The sequence below is a fragment of the Lygodium microphyllum genome, chromosome 7, assembly GCF_053477565.2.
Source record: "Lygodium microphyllum isolate KBCC chromosome 7, Lygodium_microphyllum_v1.1.10, whole genome shotgun sequence".
NCBI classification, from domain to species: Eukaryota; Viridiplantae; Streptophyta; class Polypodiopsida; order Schizaeales; family Lygodiaceae; genus Lygodium; species Lygodium microphyllum.
This window is the reverse complement of record NC_141141.1, coordinates 66,581,386-66,596,281: the sequence shown is the minus strand read 5'-3', so window position 1 is coordinate 66,596,281 and position 14,896 is coordinate 66,581,386. Positions and strand designations below refer to the sequence as shown.

At 40.0% G+C, this 14,896-nt stretch overlaps 1 protein-coding gene across 1 annotated transcript; it reads right to left on the bottom strand.

The window, feature by feature from the left end:
- Positions 1-66: 66 nt before the first annotated feature.
- LOC148033543 (uncharacterized) lies at positions 67-13,806 on the bottom strand. Its single transcript, XM_087681486.1, has 3 exons — positions 12,707-13,806; positions 11,756-12,193; positions 67-441 (listed from the first exon to the last, which is right to left on the bottom strand). The coding sequence occupies exons 1-3, from the start codon at positions 13,586-13,588 to the stop codon at positions 328-330; spliced, it is 1,434 nt and encodes a 477-aa protein (XP_087537612.1). The 5' UTR covers positions 13,589-13,806; the 3' UTR covers positions 67-327.
- Between the last annotated feature and the right edge of the window lie 1,090 nt (positions 13,807-14,896).

Below are 14,896 nucleotides of genomic sequence, written 5' to 3'. Positions count from 1 at the left end.
AGAGAGAGAGAGAGAGAGAGAGAGAGAGAGAGAGAGAGAGAGAGAGAGAGAGAGAGAGAGAGAGCTTTGTTATGTATACATTGTACGTAATAATAGCATGAATATGTTAGAGAGGAGAAAAGAAGACTTGATAATAACATTGGCATGACTAGATGGATAACTATTACTTATATACATTAAATTTCAATGCTCTAACTTATACCAATGGTTTTTCAACCCTATTGAGAGTAGTGTTTTTTATCAATTGTAAACCCCTTAAACATATTTGATTTTGTGTTCTTGAATAATGGTATGTTGAGTTCCTCCATGTTGTGATCCTCTCTTTTATTAATGTAGAGCTTCAAGTGGAGAGAGGATAGTTTGTTGGGAGACATCCTTATCAAGACCATCTAGTAGATTCATTGCTAATTTACTTGCATAGATTGTCATTCCTTTGGGAATCTACAAACAACAAAGCACATGATATTTATGAACTAAGTTTGTCAATATGTAATAAAAGGGTAAATACATGTGCACATGCATCAATAATTTTGCATATATGCATTCGTGTACGTGTATGTGAATGACCTTTGATAAGAATCTATGCATGAAAAAATTAAGCTAGCTATCACCAAGATGATCATGCCACATATTGCATATGCCATACTTGCATGAAGTATCATTCTTATCTGCATAAGCTTTCACACAATCAATGTTGTAAGTTGAAAAAAAGCACATCCTTATAACATGATAAAATGATGGACCTAGCAATTAATCGTTATACCACCATGATTTGGAAAATGAGAAATTTCTAGCGAATATATCATATTCAATAACTCCTATACATTGTGGAATTCACACAAAAAAAAATCCAAAGAATTATTTTGGCACCAACCAAGACTCATACCCATCCCTTGCAAAAAGCTATAAATTGTTCTCATGGAGTTGTGAAAGAGCCAAATATGCTATTTCGCTCCTCCAAATTGATCCATAATCTTCTTTCTTATACCATCTTCTTCAATTATACAATAATCTAATACTTGCTATACTACCGAGCGACTTTGAACAAGGATCCTTACTCTTTACCATCAACCATATCTGCCTCATTGAAAAATTTCTTACAAAATCCAAACTAAATTTATTGATACATCAAGATTCTGCGACAACATGGTCACCAACTCCAACACTCCAAAAAATTCAATTGAATATACTTATAAATAGTACTTGGCAAGGGGCACTAAGACGATGTGAGGAGCAAAGAATAGTAAAAAGGCACAAACTAGTATAACTCTCATCTCAACATTGATCAAAGTGTTGACATGCTAGTGCTTCATTGTGAAGAGAACACGAACTTAAATAAGACAATCAAAGCTAAATGCCACAATCAAACATTAATCAAGGCATTAAATAGCATCAAATACATGAATTGTAGGCTTCAAAAACCCTAATGGACAAACCCTTGGTTGTGATTGTCTCCTAAGTTTGTGGGATATTCATTATAGACGCATGAACAAATTGGGATTCTCCAATTTAGCATAGTTTAACTTTGGCTTCTCAATTCCCCTCCCCCCTCCCCCCCCACAAGGGTGACTTGTTTTACATGAGTATATTGATCTTTGGATGATGTCCCCCTCTTAATCCAAGCTTATTAGCTACAAGAGTGATCCATCACTTCATACGTTATATTGGAAAATTTTGAGTAATAGACCTTGTGATTACATGTGGTAGACTTGCAATTAACATTCTAGATCCATCATTCTCTCAAGTTTATCAAATCCTTGCATAATGCTTTTCATTTTGCTGATGTCCTATGATGAATAGTCCTTAAGCTTGTGCATGAGCTTCACAATATTTCTTAGCTTCAATGATGTAAATGGAGATTGCACTTCAATGGTGGAGGAATGATAGCTTCTAGTTGCTACTATTCTACGTTGAAACTTCAAGAGGAGTCACCTAAGATCATGTGCACCTACAACTAGGACAATATGAATAAATGTTTCCTTTTACATTTGTGTCAAGCATATGATTGCATAATTTCCCTTTTATCACCCTTTTGTCCCCAGACCAAGCTGTATAGTTTGATCTTCCCATTCTTCTTATGTACTACCACAATTGGTGATAACCAGGTCACTTCATTAACTAGCTTGATGAAACCAACCCTCAACAATATGCCAATCTCTTCTTTGACCTGCTTAGAATAATTCATGTTCATTCTATACCTCTCCTAAATGATTGGCTTAACATCCTTTTTCAAGTTGATTATGTGCTGACATACTGCTGGATCAAACCCCTTCATATCAATATAGTCCCAAGCAAAGATATCCTGAAACTCCTTGCATAGCTTAATGAGATCCTGCTTGAAGTTGTCCTCCACATAGATACCAATCTTGATAGGTTTAGCCTCCTTATCCTCATTTAGGTTAACTTCTTGCACTTCATCTTCAACTACCCTTGTAAAGTTGCTCATGGTTAGTTTATTGATTTTCAATTTTCCCTTGTTGCCCAGATTCAAGATGGCTGGTTCCAAGGTCTTGATTAATCTTAAACTTCTCACTTTTTGACCTATCCCATGAAAATCTAATTGCTCATGTCTTACAAAAGAACCTTTAGGATGTGGTACTCTTGACTGGCTTTGATCAGTAAGTTGGACAATTTGTTGTTCAGGAAGTGCATTTCCAACCAATCCAAAGTGCTCTTGATACCCTTCCATGATGCTTTCCACATCAATCTCAAATACAAGTACCACAAATGGATTTTCTTGAAGGAATAGTTCTTTCTCATTATCCTTAATTTCTTCTACCAAGTTGATGGTTTGAGCCATCACAGGTCTAGCAATGCTCTTCAGGATCACCTTGTTGACGGTAGACAACTTGATCTCCTTTGACCCTTTGGGAATGCACACATAATACCATTCCTAGTCTTACTTTAATCTGGCTAATTTAAACTAGGGCTTGTTTCCCAACAGCATGCTATAAGCTTCATGAACTTCTAACATCCTTAACACCACAAAACTGACTTTGAATTTCACGCCTGCCACTTTGATTAGTTGATTCTTCAAAATTCCAAAGGGTTCAAGGTAAAAAATAGGGGGAAAATTTTAGCCCAATGCTATTTTTTGGAGGTTTTTTTGGTCATTGGACTGATTTTTTATCTTGAAAACTCAAAAAATAGCCCATACATATAAAAAACTACATATTTTGGCTCAAAATTCACCCAAGAATAGCTTTAAAATAGGGTTTTCTCACCACATTCACCCAATTTTCTAAACTCTTCACCATTGATCAACCAAACATTTACCCACCTATCTACAAACTAAAAATCATGGGGGTCCCTTAATTTTTGCCTTATAAGGGTTGTAATCAACTTTGATTCGCCATTTCACTTGAAATGGTGCAGGTCATAGACTTTCTAGCTTCTTAGCCAAATATGTCTCCTCCGTCAAAATATTCATTGTAGAGCAACCATCAAGAAGGACATCATCAAACTTTTCTCTAGCATATTCAACTTGAATTGTCGAAACCTCATAATCTACCACATCCATTTGTGTCGGTATGACTGCCTAACATTTAGGAGTTTCTTGCACCTGCAAGGATTTTCCTTCAAGAACTTCATGTTGCTTCTGTTTAATTGTCAAGAGAAGCCTTTCCTTGAGCCCAAGGATCAACCCCAAGATTTCATCCAAGGTCAACTGTAGAGAAAATCTTGCTAGAGCTTGAAATAAATCATTGAAACCTCCTCCTTGCAACTTTCCTAAAGTTCTATCTTCAGGTTGCTTAATTTTCTGATCAGGACTTGGGCTATCTTGCCACTCCTGATCTTCAAACTCTTCAAGTACTACTTTTCTTACCACATTCTACAGCTTCTTGACATGCTTAGTTGCCTTCTTCCTGGCTTTTCTTGTCCTTTCTAGTCAAGTTTCAAAACTCAAAATTTACTCCAAAATGCCAAAAACATAGCCTTTTCTTCTTCAAGAAGAACAAAAACCTAGAAAAAATAGCAATTTCCCTCCTTTCTTATGCTTCACCTCTTTACCTTAGCCTTGGAACATTGAAAACACTAACTTTTGTTGCTTGAATTTTCTCGTTTATGTCTACCCATGATCAATCAACCCTTTCACTATGCTCTAATACCATGTTAGAGTGTAGCAATTGTGGAAGCATATGAACAAGACTTAAAAAAATGAACACAAGAGCAGAGGGAGAGAAAAGAGATAGTGGAGCATAGAAATTTGCAATAGATGAATGTTGAAATGAAAAAGGCAGATATACAAATGGGTTATGGAAGTATCTCTGTGAGCCGATCTCTCTCTCCACCTGCAAATTGACAAGTGAGGTGGGATAATTGAAGGCTACCAACAAATAACATAAAATAGGCCAATAAAATGACCAGGTTGGCTAGCTAAATCAAGTTGATTGCACAATATAATATGCAAAAAATCTGCCATTTACCATGTGGCACTATGCATGCTCGAAATAAAGTGCTTGCAGCTGGCGACTACTAGAAAATGTTCAAACTGACAAGAAATGTGTAATTGTGCCTGAGAGAATTAATAGTAGAATAGTAGCTTGACAATGCCATCCATGGGATGAATAAATCTCTCATACTAAGCCACTAAGCTCTAAATACGATGCATTGTGAAGTAGGATAGCCTTTATTTCTCATAGCTTCACTTCAAACAACTATGACTACTACAATAGGATTGATTTGTCTTGGAGAGTAAATGAGATGATAGGTTGATGAAATTTGCTAGAGTATTTATGGTAATTTTGATGTGCAAAGGTTTTAATGTCAACACAATTGTTTGAAGGATAGGTTTGCCTTGAGGAAATAATAGATAGATGAAAATGAGATTATGTTGCAAGTTCGTTGTGAGGGATGATTTTAGAAATTGAATGTAAGCTTGTAGAGGGTTTAATAGTAGAGGCTAGAGGAGCATCTATATTGCTTTGAAACCATGATGAAAGTGTGAACCTTGATCATGATCAAGAAGCAAGTGATATATAAGGAAGATACTAAAAGCTTAAACAAGAGAACACTCTAGTCACATTAATCATGAATCAAGGCCTCTTCTCAATAGGCATTACATACATGAGTTGTAGGTTTTGTAAACTCTCATTGGCAAACCCTAGGTCATAGTTGCCTCCTAATTGTGGGAGATTGATTAGATTCACTCCACCTCCTTTTCTTCATAGAGTTCTAACTGAATTGGATCTCTCCAACTATGCTAGGGATGACTAGATCATATCTAGCTACCATGTGTTAGACTAATGTTGAACAAACAATATTTTACTATGGATCCTAGCACCAATTACCCTTGGCTTCTCAACAAACGTTACACTAGAAGAGAAGTTCATGAGCCTATATGCCAACATTTAGTAAGATCTTTTGCAATCACCTTAAGCAAATCTAGCTATGCCAACAAAAAACTACACTAATAGAAGCAGAATCTGCAAGAGTGGTTCTTGCTAACTACCCAACCTATCCACCTCATGGAGTGGTACAATATCTCACATAGAACCTATAAAGGTGCTCTAGGAGGTTGCATCCCAAACATTTGTCACCCCAAGAATACTCCAAAATAATCCTCTCTTGTGGAAGGATAGTGAAGAGAAAGGCTCTCTTGGCTTCTTAGTCCCATCCAAAATACCTTGAAACTCTATTATTTTCCTTGCTAATTCTCCAAGTTTCTAGATTGTTGAAGTCTGTAATGTCCCCATTACTTAGTTTATTTTAATGTGCATATACATTCCAAAGAAAATTGATTTATGTTGCACATTTTTAAAAACTAACTCTAAGTATGAAACTGACTCTCATTATGAAGATAATTGTTATTATCAATGAGGTATTATATGCTAGTTCATGAAAGGAAGACTTGGGGGACCCTCCCAGGACTAGCTTATTAAGACTATGTTTGTAGTATAGAACAACAAAAAGAACTAGCCTAGTGGATAGTCACTTGGCAGTTAAGTGTACTTGGGTGACGACACTGTCGAGATGGGTGACGTCTCGAGAGATTTTCCTACAAGCTAGTGAAAGCTTCTCATGCGCAGCCAACGGCACCAACGAAGCCTTCATAGCCCGTTGCCAAGTATGCCAAGGCCAAGATGCCAAGGTCTATGCCTTGGTCGTGAGCCTTGGAGTGACGCCGCCCGATGATAAGACGTGCGGTGCTCGCCCGTATATAAATTAAATTGGTATCCTCGCGCTTGAAAATGGAGCCCCTCCTCGACGTCGTCAAAAAATGCTAAAAGAAAGTGTTCCTTCTTTATCATTGATGACGCCATCAAAAACACTAAAAAGCAAACATCCTCCTTTTTACCCTCCCCCCTCATTACTATATAAATAGGGGTAGAGCATCACGTCATGAACACACACAGATACAACAACAACCCGTGCATAAGTCTCTCTGCTGGTTAACACGACAAAGCTATGCTGCAACCAGCCGAACCTCTCTCTCTCTCTCTCTCCACACTTACGCGGGAGTACTGCTCGAATCCATCAGCTTCTTCCATGGCTCCCAAGAGATGTCGAGATGCTGAGCGAGATCACGCTCAGAGAGCTCCCCAACGCAAGGAAGTGGCCGTTGCTGAGGGAACTCAATATGATACTGAAGTGCAAGTGGAAGTTAACCCCAAACCCATTCAACCCAAAGGACTAGTTATTTCACAACAAACCATGGTTGCGGCCATAAACCATAATCACGATGGATGGTAGAACGGAGATAATCAGGTTAGTACATAAGAAAAGGATCATAATTAGTTAAAACTTACTTAAACTTATAAAAGCATGTTAATATTATCAATTGCTTTTTAGGAAGGAACACAGAAACTGACAAAGAGGATAGATGCTATACATTGCATACAAGTGCGTTAAAACAGTTTTATGGTTATGATTGCTTTTTGGATTTGTGAATGATGAATTATGGTTCTTGTCATTCCGAGCTTGACCGGCCAAATGAGTTGTGGATTGTGGTGGTTCGGGATATTGGGGTCCCCAACCCAATGCTTCCTAACACTTTACGGAGTTTGGAAAAACTCACCTACAGGTGGGGGTCTTATGCTCCCGAGGGAGATAGGTATTTTTGCTTTTTGATCCTCCAGCACTTGAGAGGGCAAATGACCGAGTGGTAAGTGCCCCTGTTATGTAGGACGGCTCTGGAGGCTCAAGGAAGCTTAGAGGGGCTCGGAGCCAATAAATTCCTTGATGACCGCAGATGGAATGTGATTACATACAGCCCAATCTCCCAAGGGATTGGAAGGTCCTATCTTAGGTGGCCGGTGTCTTTTTGCAGAAAGACAGTTTTGTACCACTCCGCGGAGTGATGATTTTGGATGCTATTATGAAATAAAGTATATGATCTTTTGAATTGTTTGTTATTTGCTAAAGATTGAGTTTAATGAACCTAGTTTAATGGTGTAATAAAATGAAGCTGATTTTATATGTCCAAACAGTGTGATAGTATGCTTTGTTAATTAGAAAACTAAGCAAACACATCGAGGAAAGTGGGAGGCTTCGATCCTGACGATTGGATGCCTATGGCTGGGTGGACCCAATAAGTCAGGTAACTTTCCAACACTAGATAGAGCTGATTAAATCGTGACCCTTCCAATACCAGTAGGATTCGTTACCAGGTTTAACAACGTTGTAGGGGGCTGGAGCTAAGATTTTAGCTTATGGGTAGGGGGATTGAGTCACACTCTCCCTTGTCTCTCACTCTCTTTGAACCAAGTGCGGTGTTAATCTCACTCCTGCCTTTTATTGATTACAAAGTGGTCTTTCTTAGGTGGGCATTAGATTGCTATTAGGGGTGACTTGTCCATGATTCCCCTATGAAGTAGAACTGAGATTTCCATGTTTAACTAAGTCCAGGGCTTTCCATGGGGAGACGGGATGGTGATGTGCATGTATATGAATTTTAGTCGACTACTAAGAGGACTCTTCCAAGTCTGTTGGAGGAGGTACCTCACAAAGTCACATGCAAAAAGCAATCATTGTTTGCAACCATATCAATCTAGAGAGCAACTTTAGTTTTAGCCTCAGTTGGCACATAAATATTGACGATCCCTATGTAAGAACCTCCAATTGTAACCTAACCCAAAAAGCTTGTATTTTGATTATGGGCTCATGGTGTCTCACACAACAAATGAGGCATTGTCCACTTGACGTACATCCTTCACTTTTGCCATGGGTATCAATCAAGTACTCCTAGGAAGCGAAGGATGTGCCTAGGATTAATTGCTCAATATGAATGGCTTGCAAGTAAGAGATTTCATTTTGCACAATAAACTAAGATCAATCCATCCACCACCAAGGCTGGTTGTAGCTCTTGCCAAACTATCACCTTGCTCGTCCACACACTACATTAAAGTGAAGGTTGATGTTCTAAGATGCTCAATGAATAGTCATGATGATTATTGAGTGAGTTGAACTAGATCACCATGATTGAAGATGAGGAAGAGGAGGGCATCGGAAGGGGCGATGTTTGCCCATACACCATAAGGTGAGTTGCTATCATGCCATATGGCCTATACCTATGGTAACATGCACTCAGCCATATCCATGGAAACTTGTTTGTGGTGTGTGGTGAAAATGATGATGCTAAGGTGAGGATAGATGAATCATACATGTTGACGACCACTACTTTGAGAGTAGCTCTAAATCTTTGTGCCCAACCCACTAGATGTGTGCTCATCCACATGGCTCTTGATGGTTTCCTTCAAAAATTTTCAAACCAAATGTTGGAGTGCTTGGCCCAAAGAAACCTAGTGAGGGGAGTTAAAAGACATACCTTGTTGTCCCTAGCTTTGCATGCGATAAAGATCCTCACCTCCAAAGGAATCTCCAAGGCTCTATTTGAGCAAGTGACAAAGATCCCTATCTTTAAACAAAGAACTCCTATGGCAAGATAAGTGTTCTATTAGGGAAGCCCATAGCAACCAAAGATGAGGCAAAGTTGCCCATTGACTTGAATTGCATTAGTATCTAGGTGAAGTTATCAATGTGATGCCACCTCTACTAGGTGGGACCAATGATGATGGTGTGTGGGGGAGAGGGGAGCTAGTGGGTCTAGTCAATTGCTATTGATCCATAGGGCTCCTATGGGGGGAGGGGTTTTTTATTATGGGCCCCTTTTGCACCGAGAACGAGTTCAACTTGTTATGAGTGGTGGGGACGTACCAATATGTATCATCAACTAGCTCATTGTCATTTGTCATGACTCACAAGGGTGGGCTTTGTCTATCCATGGGTGGTCTCTTGCTTTGAAGAATTTTGCACAAACTAAGTACACTTCATTGATTAATGGCCAATATCATAGCAAGGAAGGCGTTGCTTTGGTTGCCTAGTAACAATAACTTGTTGACCATTGCCAAGATGCATTAGCTTAAGTGGTAGTGAGATGGTGTGTTAAACCCAATGTGAAGGGCTCCATTCTCACAAGTAGTGGTAAGGGCACCCTGTATGTTATAAAGCGTGATTAAGGCTCCACTTGGTTTGGTGACCAAGGTGGATGTTATAATGGGACCACATGTTGAGTTGGTAGTCAAAGGTTTGGGTGCCCCTTGATTAAAGGTATCAATGTAAGCCTTGATACTCAATTGATACAAAATCATTTCACATTTAATGACTTATTAAGCATTGGAAATTAATTTAATTATAGTCTTATGGCAACAATAACATGGACCTAAGTTTGAGAGGCCTATGAGCTTCTACATTTCAAAATTGGCCCCCTTCATCATCGCTTTTATTGTACCTCTCTTGTGCACTTATTCATTTTCATGCCATACATCTGAGCATATCCTATGGTCTTGGCAATCTGCAATATACCAATGAGGAGGCTGAAATGACCCGAGGATGGACAGGAGAGCCTGCAATCATACTCGCATTGTGAATTATGGAAACATCATGAGCTTCTATTGGGCGAGGGCCGACAGCCTTGCTCCTAATTGCACCTAGCTAGGTATATGGCTGGCGCCTCCCCAGGAGAAGCTCATGATGTCGAACACTGTAGGGAAAAACCGGGGAAAAGAGCCCCTTATCCCACATGGGAAATGCGAAAAGTTTTATAGTGTCCGTAGACTGTTCTCAATATTGTCTCCCAAAATAACAATAACGCACAAAGATGTTATTAGGGTGCAATGTATGGTTGCACCAGTGGCGCACCAGAGGTTACCATTGCGAGCAGTGGAAGTGTGTCCGTGAGGGAAGGTCGCTGTGGGGGACAAGGAAACTGCAAGCTTGCTCAGCCAAGAAGAGGAAGGGAGCGAAAAGAAGCAAAGGTTGAAGCAATCTCAAAGGTGTCATTCTATCTTGTACTTTGCCGGAATGGGCACATTCATATTCATTCCAGAGCAACATCAATGCAACTTGATACACTGTCTAGCCCCCAACGCATCAAGCTTTCCTGCCTGCAATTGCAAGCTTGGTACAGAAGGCAATGCATCTAGGGACACATGCAGTTTTATTGCAGGTACGGCAGGAACGCATGTTTTGTGCCCAAAATTATGCGACCTCTGAGCATTAGAGAAGTTGCTAGGTAATTTTCAGCCATGGTTTTTTCGACCAGTTGAGAGGAAACCAGATGCAGGAAGATTAAACAGCCAATAAGGCTAGGGGTGCTCCAACACACATGAAACACCAAGTGTGTCCCGTACTTTTGGGCATTAATCTAGAGCAGCAGCCTGCAAATTTTAGGGGTGCTCCAACACACATGAAACACCAAGTGTGTCCCGTACTTTTGGGCATTAATCTAGAGCAGCAGCCTGCAAATTTTCCAAGGAGGTGGTGTAACTTTTCAGGTCTGTGATGAGTTGGGACAAAAAGAGTCATGGAATGTAAGAAGCATCAAGAGTTGAAGTCTGGTGAATTGAGGAGGCACTGGTTCTGCTAGTATGATGTCATGTGAGAGTAAGCTCTGGTTTCCATCTTCTGTAACATGAACGCAAAACAGGCAATGCAGTAATGGTGGTGACCTAGAGTAGAGGCCTATATTTAGAGTAAGTAGCAAGAGTGGATGGATGGACCACCAAACAACCTGCTGAATTTCCAATACATTTCCCATGTATGTACATCAAAAGCTGTTTCTTTTTGCTCTTGAACAGTCTCTCCTTGCCTCAATCTTGAAAAAACAGAGCACTCTTACAAGAAGATAAAGAGGAGAGACTGGTTTTGGACCCCCAATTGTACCCATTTCCTAATTTACAAACCAAAGTATCAAGCCATGTGTGATCTCATTTCCCAAAACCAAGCAGGATCTAGCTGTTGAAGCTTAAACATCTCAATGTAAACAGCCTAAGTCATCATAATCAAGCTGCGAGTCTTATGCAATGTACTCTCACCTTTCTCCTAAAATATGTCTTCCAGCTCTTCTCCCATTTCGAGTGTATCAAAAACAAGGATGGTGAGATCGAGATGATTATGTCCAATGATACTGACATGGCTCGCTACAACAATAGCAGCTATCATCTACATCCTCTGCATATGATTTGTTGCAACTTCACTGATGGAGCTTATCAAATGAATCAGAGTATTGCAAAATCGCAACCCCATGTCCTTCAAATCATTTTATCCCTCAAGTCTGCTGGAGAATAAGAACAGCATGCACCCAATTTCCTCAAAGTTGTGCCTACTATGGATGCCTGTCTTATAATTCATGTTCTTAACACATCACAACCAAGCATGTACAAACTACGTAAGATAATGCAAGCATGTAAGCTACTTATGTCTTATAAAGCATGTTCTTAACATATCAAAGCAAACTTGTACATCGTTGACTCACCTTGGCATAGAGAATGTACACATTATAATCCTCCATCTTTGCACCACTGGCATGGAGGAGCTCCACTTGAAGCTGATGCAAGACCAAGACAGCATTAAGAAGACTGTTAGGTACCTGATGCTGGGTCAGTTTAATGGTTGCCTCATCTCCCATGATCCGAACATCCACAAGTGTCCCATGGTCTGAGCTTCTCACTGATGATGAGCTTAGTTTGGAGTCTATGCATTCAATCTCAGTAATAAACTTCTCTGTTTCAGGAAAATCTAGTCGCCCATCTTCATTTTTTGGCATGTCCGATAATGCAAAATCAACACACACACTTCTCCTTTTTGAGGCAACTGCCTTTCCTAATGCTTTGATATGCAGTAAATGTTGAACCCTCTTTTTCAATTCCTTCACATGATCAATTGCATCTTGCACAATAGAGGCTCGATCCATCTGAAACACCACACCACAGTGAGACTGTCAATAATGCCACCATAGCAGCTTACGTACACAAGAAGTTATTCCCACCACAACGGCACCTAGCTAGGTATGTGGTGCCTTCCAAGCAGAAGCTCATAATGTTGAACACTAGAGGTAAAAACCAGGGAAAAGGGCCCTTTTCCTACATGGGAAAATGTCAAAAACTTCTTGTGATAACTTCTCATAGAGATGAAATTCTCCTGTAAAAAATGGGCAGAACTAACACACTTAATGGCCAGGATCAATCAATAAAGCTTGGGTAAGGCCAATTGATTCTGCAACAGCTTGACAGGCCATATAAGACATGATCATCCCAAGCAAACAATATCCTTCAAATTTCTTAACACGAAGCACACTCAAGTCTGCCAATGTAAAGGGCAGAAAAATAGAGCAGCTATAGGTAGAGCTTGACTGCCTAGATTATACAAGTGAGCACCTTTCAAGCCACAACAGTACAGAATTGAAACAAAACATCCAAGCATTTACCTTTGTAGGGCATGGAATCAAGGACCTCAAGCTCTGATACTTCTCGTTGAGGAATTCCCTTCTCTGTCGTTCAGTCACGAAATGAGTACTAATGTCAAGCCTCCTTGCACCACGCTTTGAAGTGGAAACAAGAAGCTGCTGCTGAGAATTGGCTTTTGGAAATGAACAGGTTGATTTGATCTGCTTCTTCCCTGATTTCTCCCCTTCTTTCTGTTGCAGCTGTTGCTTTTGTTTGCAATGTTGATGGCGGAGTTCACTTTGAAGTTGTTCACATCCAGGATTGCCCAAACTGGAGTTGCTACCATGCTGGCCAGCATACTCACTGCAAGCCTTCTTATTAGGGGAGAGTGCTTTCTCAGAGATAGGGTTGCCTCTCTTCAATGAAGGCATTCCAAGGGGAGCAAGCAAATGAGAAGGCATAATTATGTTCCCAGTATTGGCATTGCCATAGCAAGCCATCCTACTTAACTGATTTGCATCACAACCACTCATGCTATGTGAGGCCACCATGCTTCCTGAATTCGCATTACATACGGTTACACCATGGGAGGTCATAATGCTTTTTGGATGTATGTCAGAACCTGCAATTGCCTCTACAGGCAATTGGCTAGGATGGCTTTTGTTCTTCTGATGCTCTTGCTGCTCACTATGATGATATGGTTGCTGCTGCTCTTGTGCATAATTGTGCTGTTGCTGCTGGAGCAGCAATTCTTGCATAGAGAGCAGTCCATTCCGCTCCTGCTTGTGATCAATGAGGAAATGGTGGTTGTGGAGATAGGGGCTTTGGGGCAATTCATGTGCAAGCTGGTGGCTCTGCTCAATGGCTGTCTGAGCATGATGGGGATAGTGATAATTAGGGGAAGATGCAGGCATGGTGCGCATGACAGGATATGCAACAGTTCAGAGGATCAAAGACACCAACCCAGTGCTTTAGTATGTATGTAAAAAGTGAAGAATAATGAAGGGGATTTTTAAAAAATGTCTGTTGTGAAAGATTTGAGAAGGACCTCTCTCACAATGCGAGATCCTCCACTTAGCCGAAAAGGTGAGGCCGCTGCCGCTGGTCAGCGGCCAGGCGCGCTTTGTGATTGCCGTGTGGGTTTTGGAGAAATATCCCCACCGATGGCAAAGTGTGCTTGCATTGCCTCGAAGGAACAACCCCACCACACACACACAACATTACATAATACAACATCACATCACATCACATGTACATTATACAACACATACATACCATGCACACAAAACCTAGATAGATAGATAGATTCCCCGCTTGCAGAGTATGCTACGTTGGCACGCCTCTTTATATCTCACTCCCAATCTCTTTTGACCAAGGAGCATGCCAATCCTTGGGTTGTCGCTCTTGCTTTAGTTCCTTTCTCGTAAATTCCTCTTACTAGGTCAAGCGACCTCTCTAGATCTTCTTTTTCATAATTAATCAAAATTACTAATTGTGTGTGTCTATGTGTGCACGTGCACGTGTGACCAAACAAACGTTGCTTAATTGTTGGGTTGAATCCATGGTGGCCAAGAGGTCCTGAGTTGAATATCATTAAGAAAAGATCATGACAAGAAGAAGAAGAAGAAGAAGAAGAAGAAGAAGAAGAGTTTTTTAATAGGTGAGAACAATCCCAAGTTACCTTAAGAAACATCCCCACATTAGAGGTTTTGAGAGAGAGAGAGAGAGAGTGTGTGTGTGTGTGTGTGTGTGCGTGTGCATGCACGCGCGCGTGCATGTGCTTTCTTGAAAAGAAAACAAGAAGAAGAGAAGAGAGTAAGAGAAAACAACCAATTTGTGGAAAAAGAAATTCAACAATGCATAATCAACCCCTTTCATGTGGGCTTTAGTTAGCTTCAAAGAATTCAAGTGCTATAATCAAGAGTGCACCTCAAGGATTTATAATAGTACACCTTACAATCAATGAAATACCTTAAAACTCCTTACTTTAAACATGTGTGTAGAATATAGAGTAATGGTGGTAAGCTTATCACTTACATATGAGGTCATTAGTTCAAACCCTTGAAGTTTTCTCTCTTTCATTTTTTTGTCTCCTTAAGTTTTTATTTCTCCCTAGAATTTATAATGGTAAGAAATAAATTGTTTTTAAAGAAATATTTAATTTTTAAGAATAGGTTTAGGCTTTGAAAGTTTAGAAGGGGACTTCAAGCCAAAAAGGTAAACTTCTAAAG

What these genes read in the sequence shown, in the direction of transcription:
- LOC148033543 (XM_087681486.1), bottom strand. Translation starts at nt 13,588, where the DNA reads ATGCGCACCATGCCTGCATCTTCCCCTAATTATCACTATCCCCATCAT. An exon ending in TGATTCCATGCCCTACAAAG is followed by an intron (nt 12,194 to 12,706) that starts GTAAATGCTTGG and finishes GTGGTGTTTCAG; the next exon opens with ATGGATCGAGCCTCTATTGT. An exon ending in TGTACATTCTCTATGCCAAG is followed by an intron (nt 442 to 11,755) that starts GTGAGTCAACGA and finishes TGTTGTTTGTAG; the next exon opens with ATTCCCAAAGGAATGACAAT.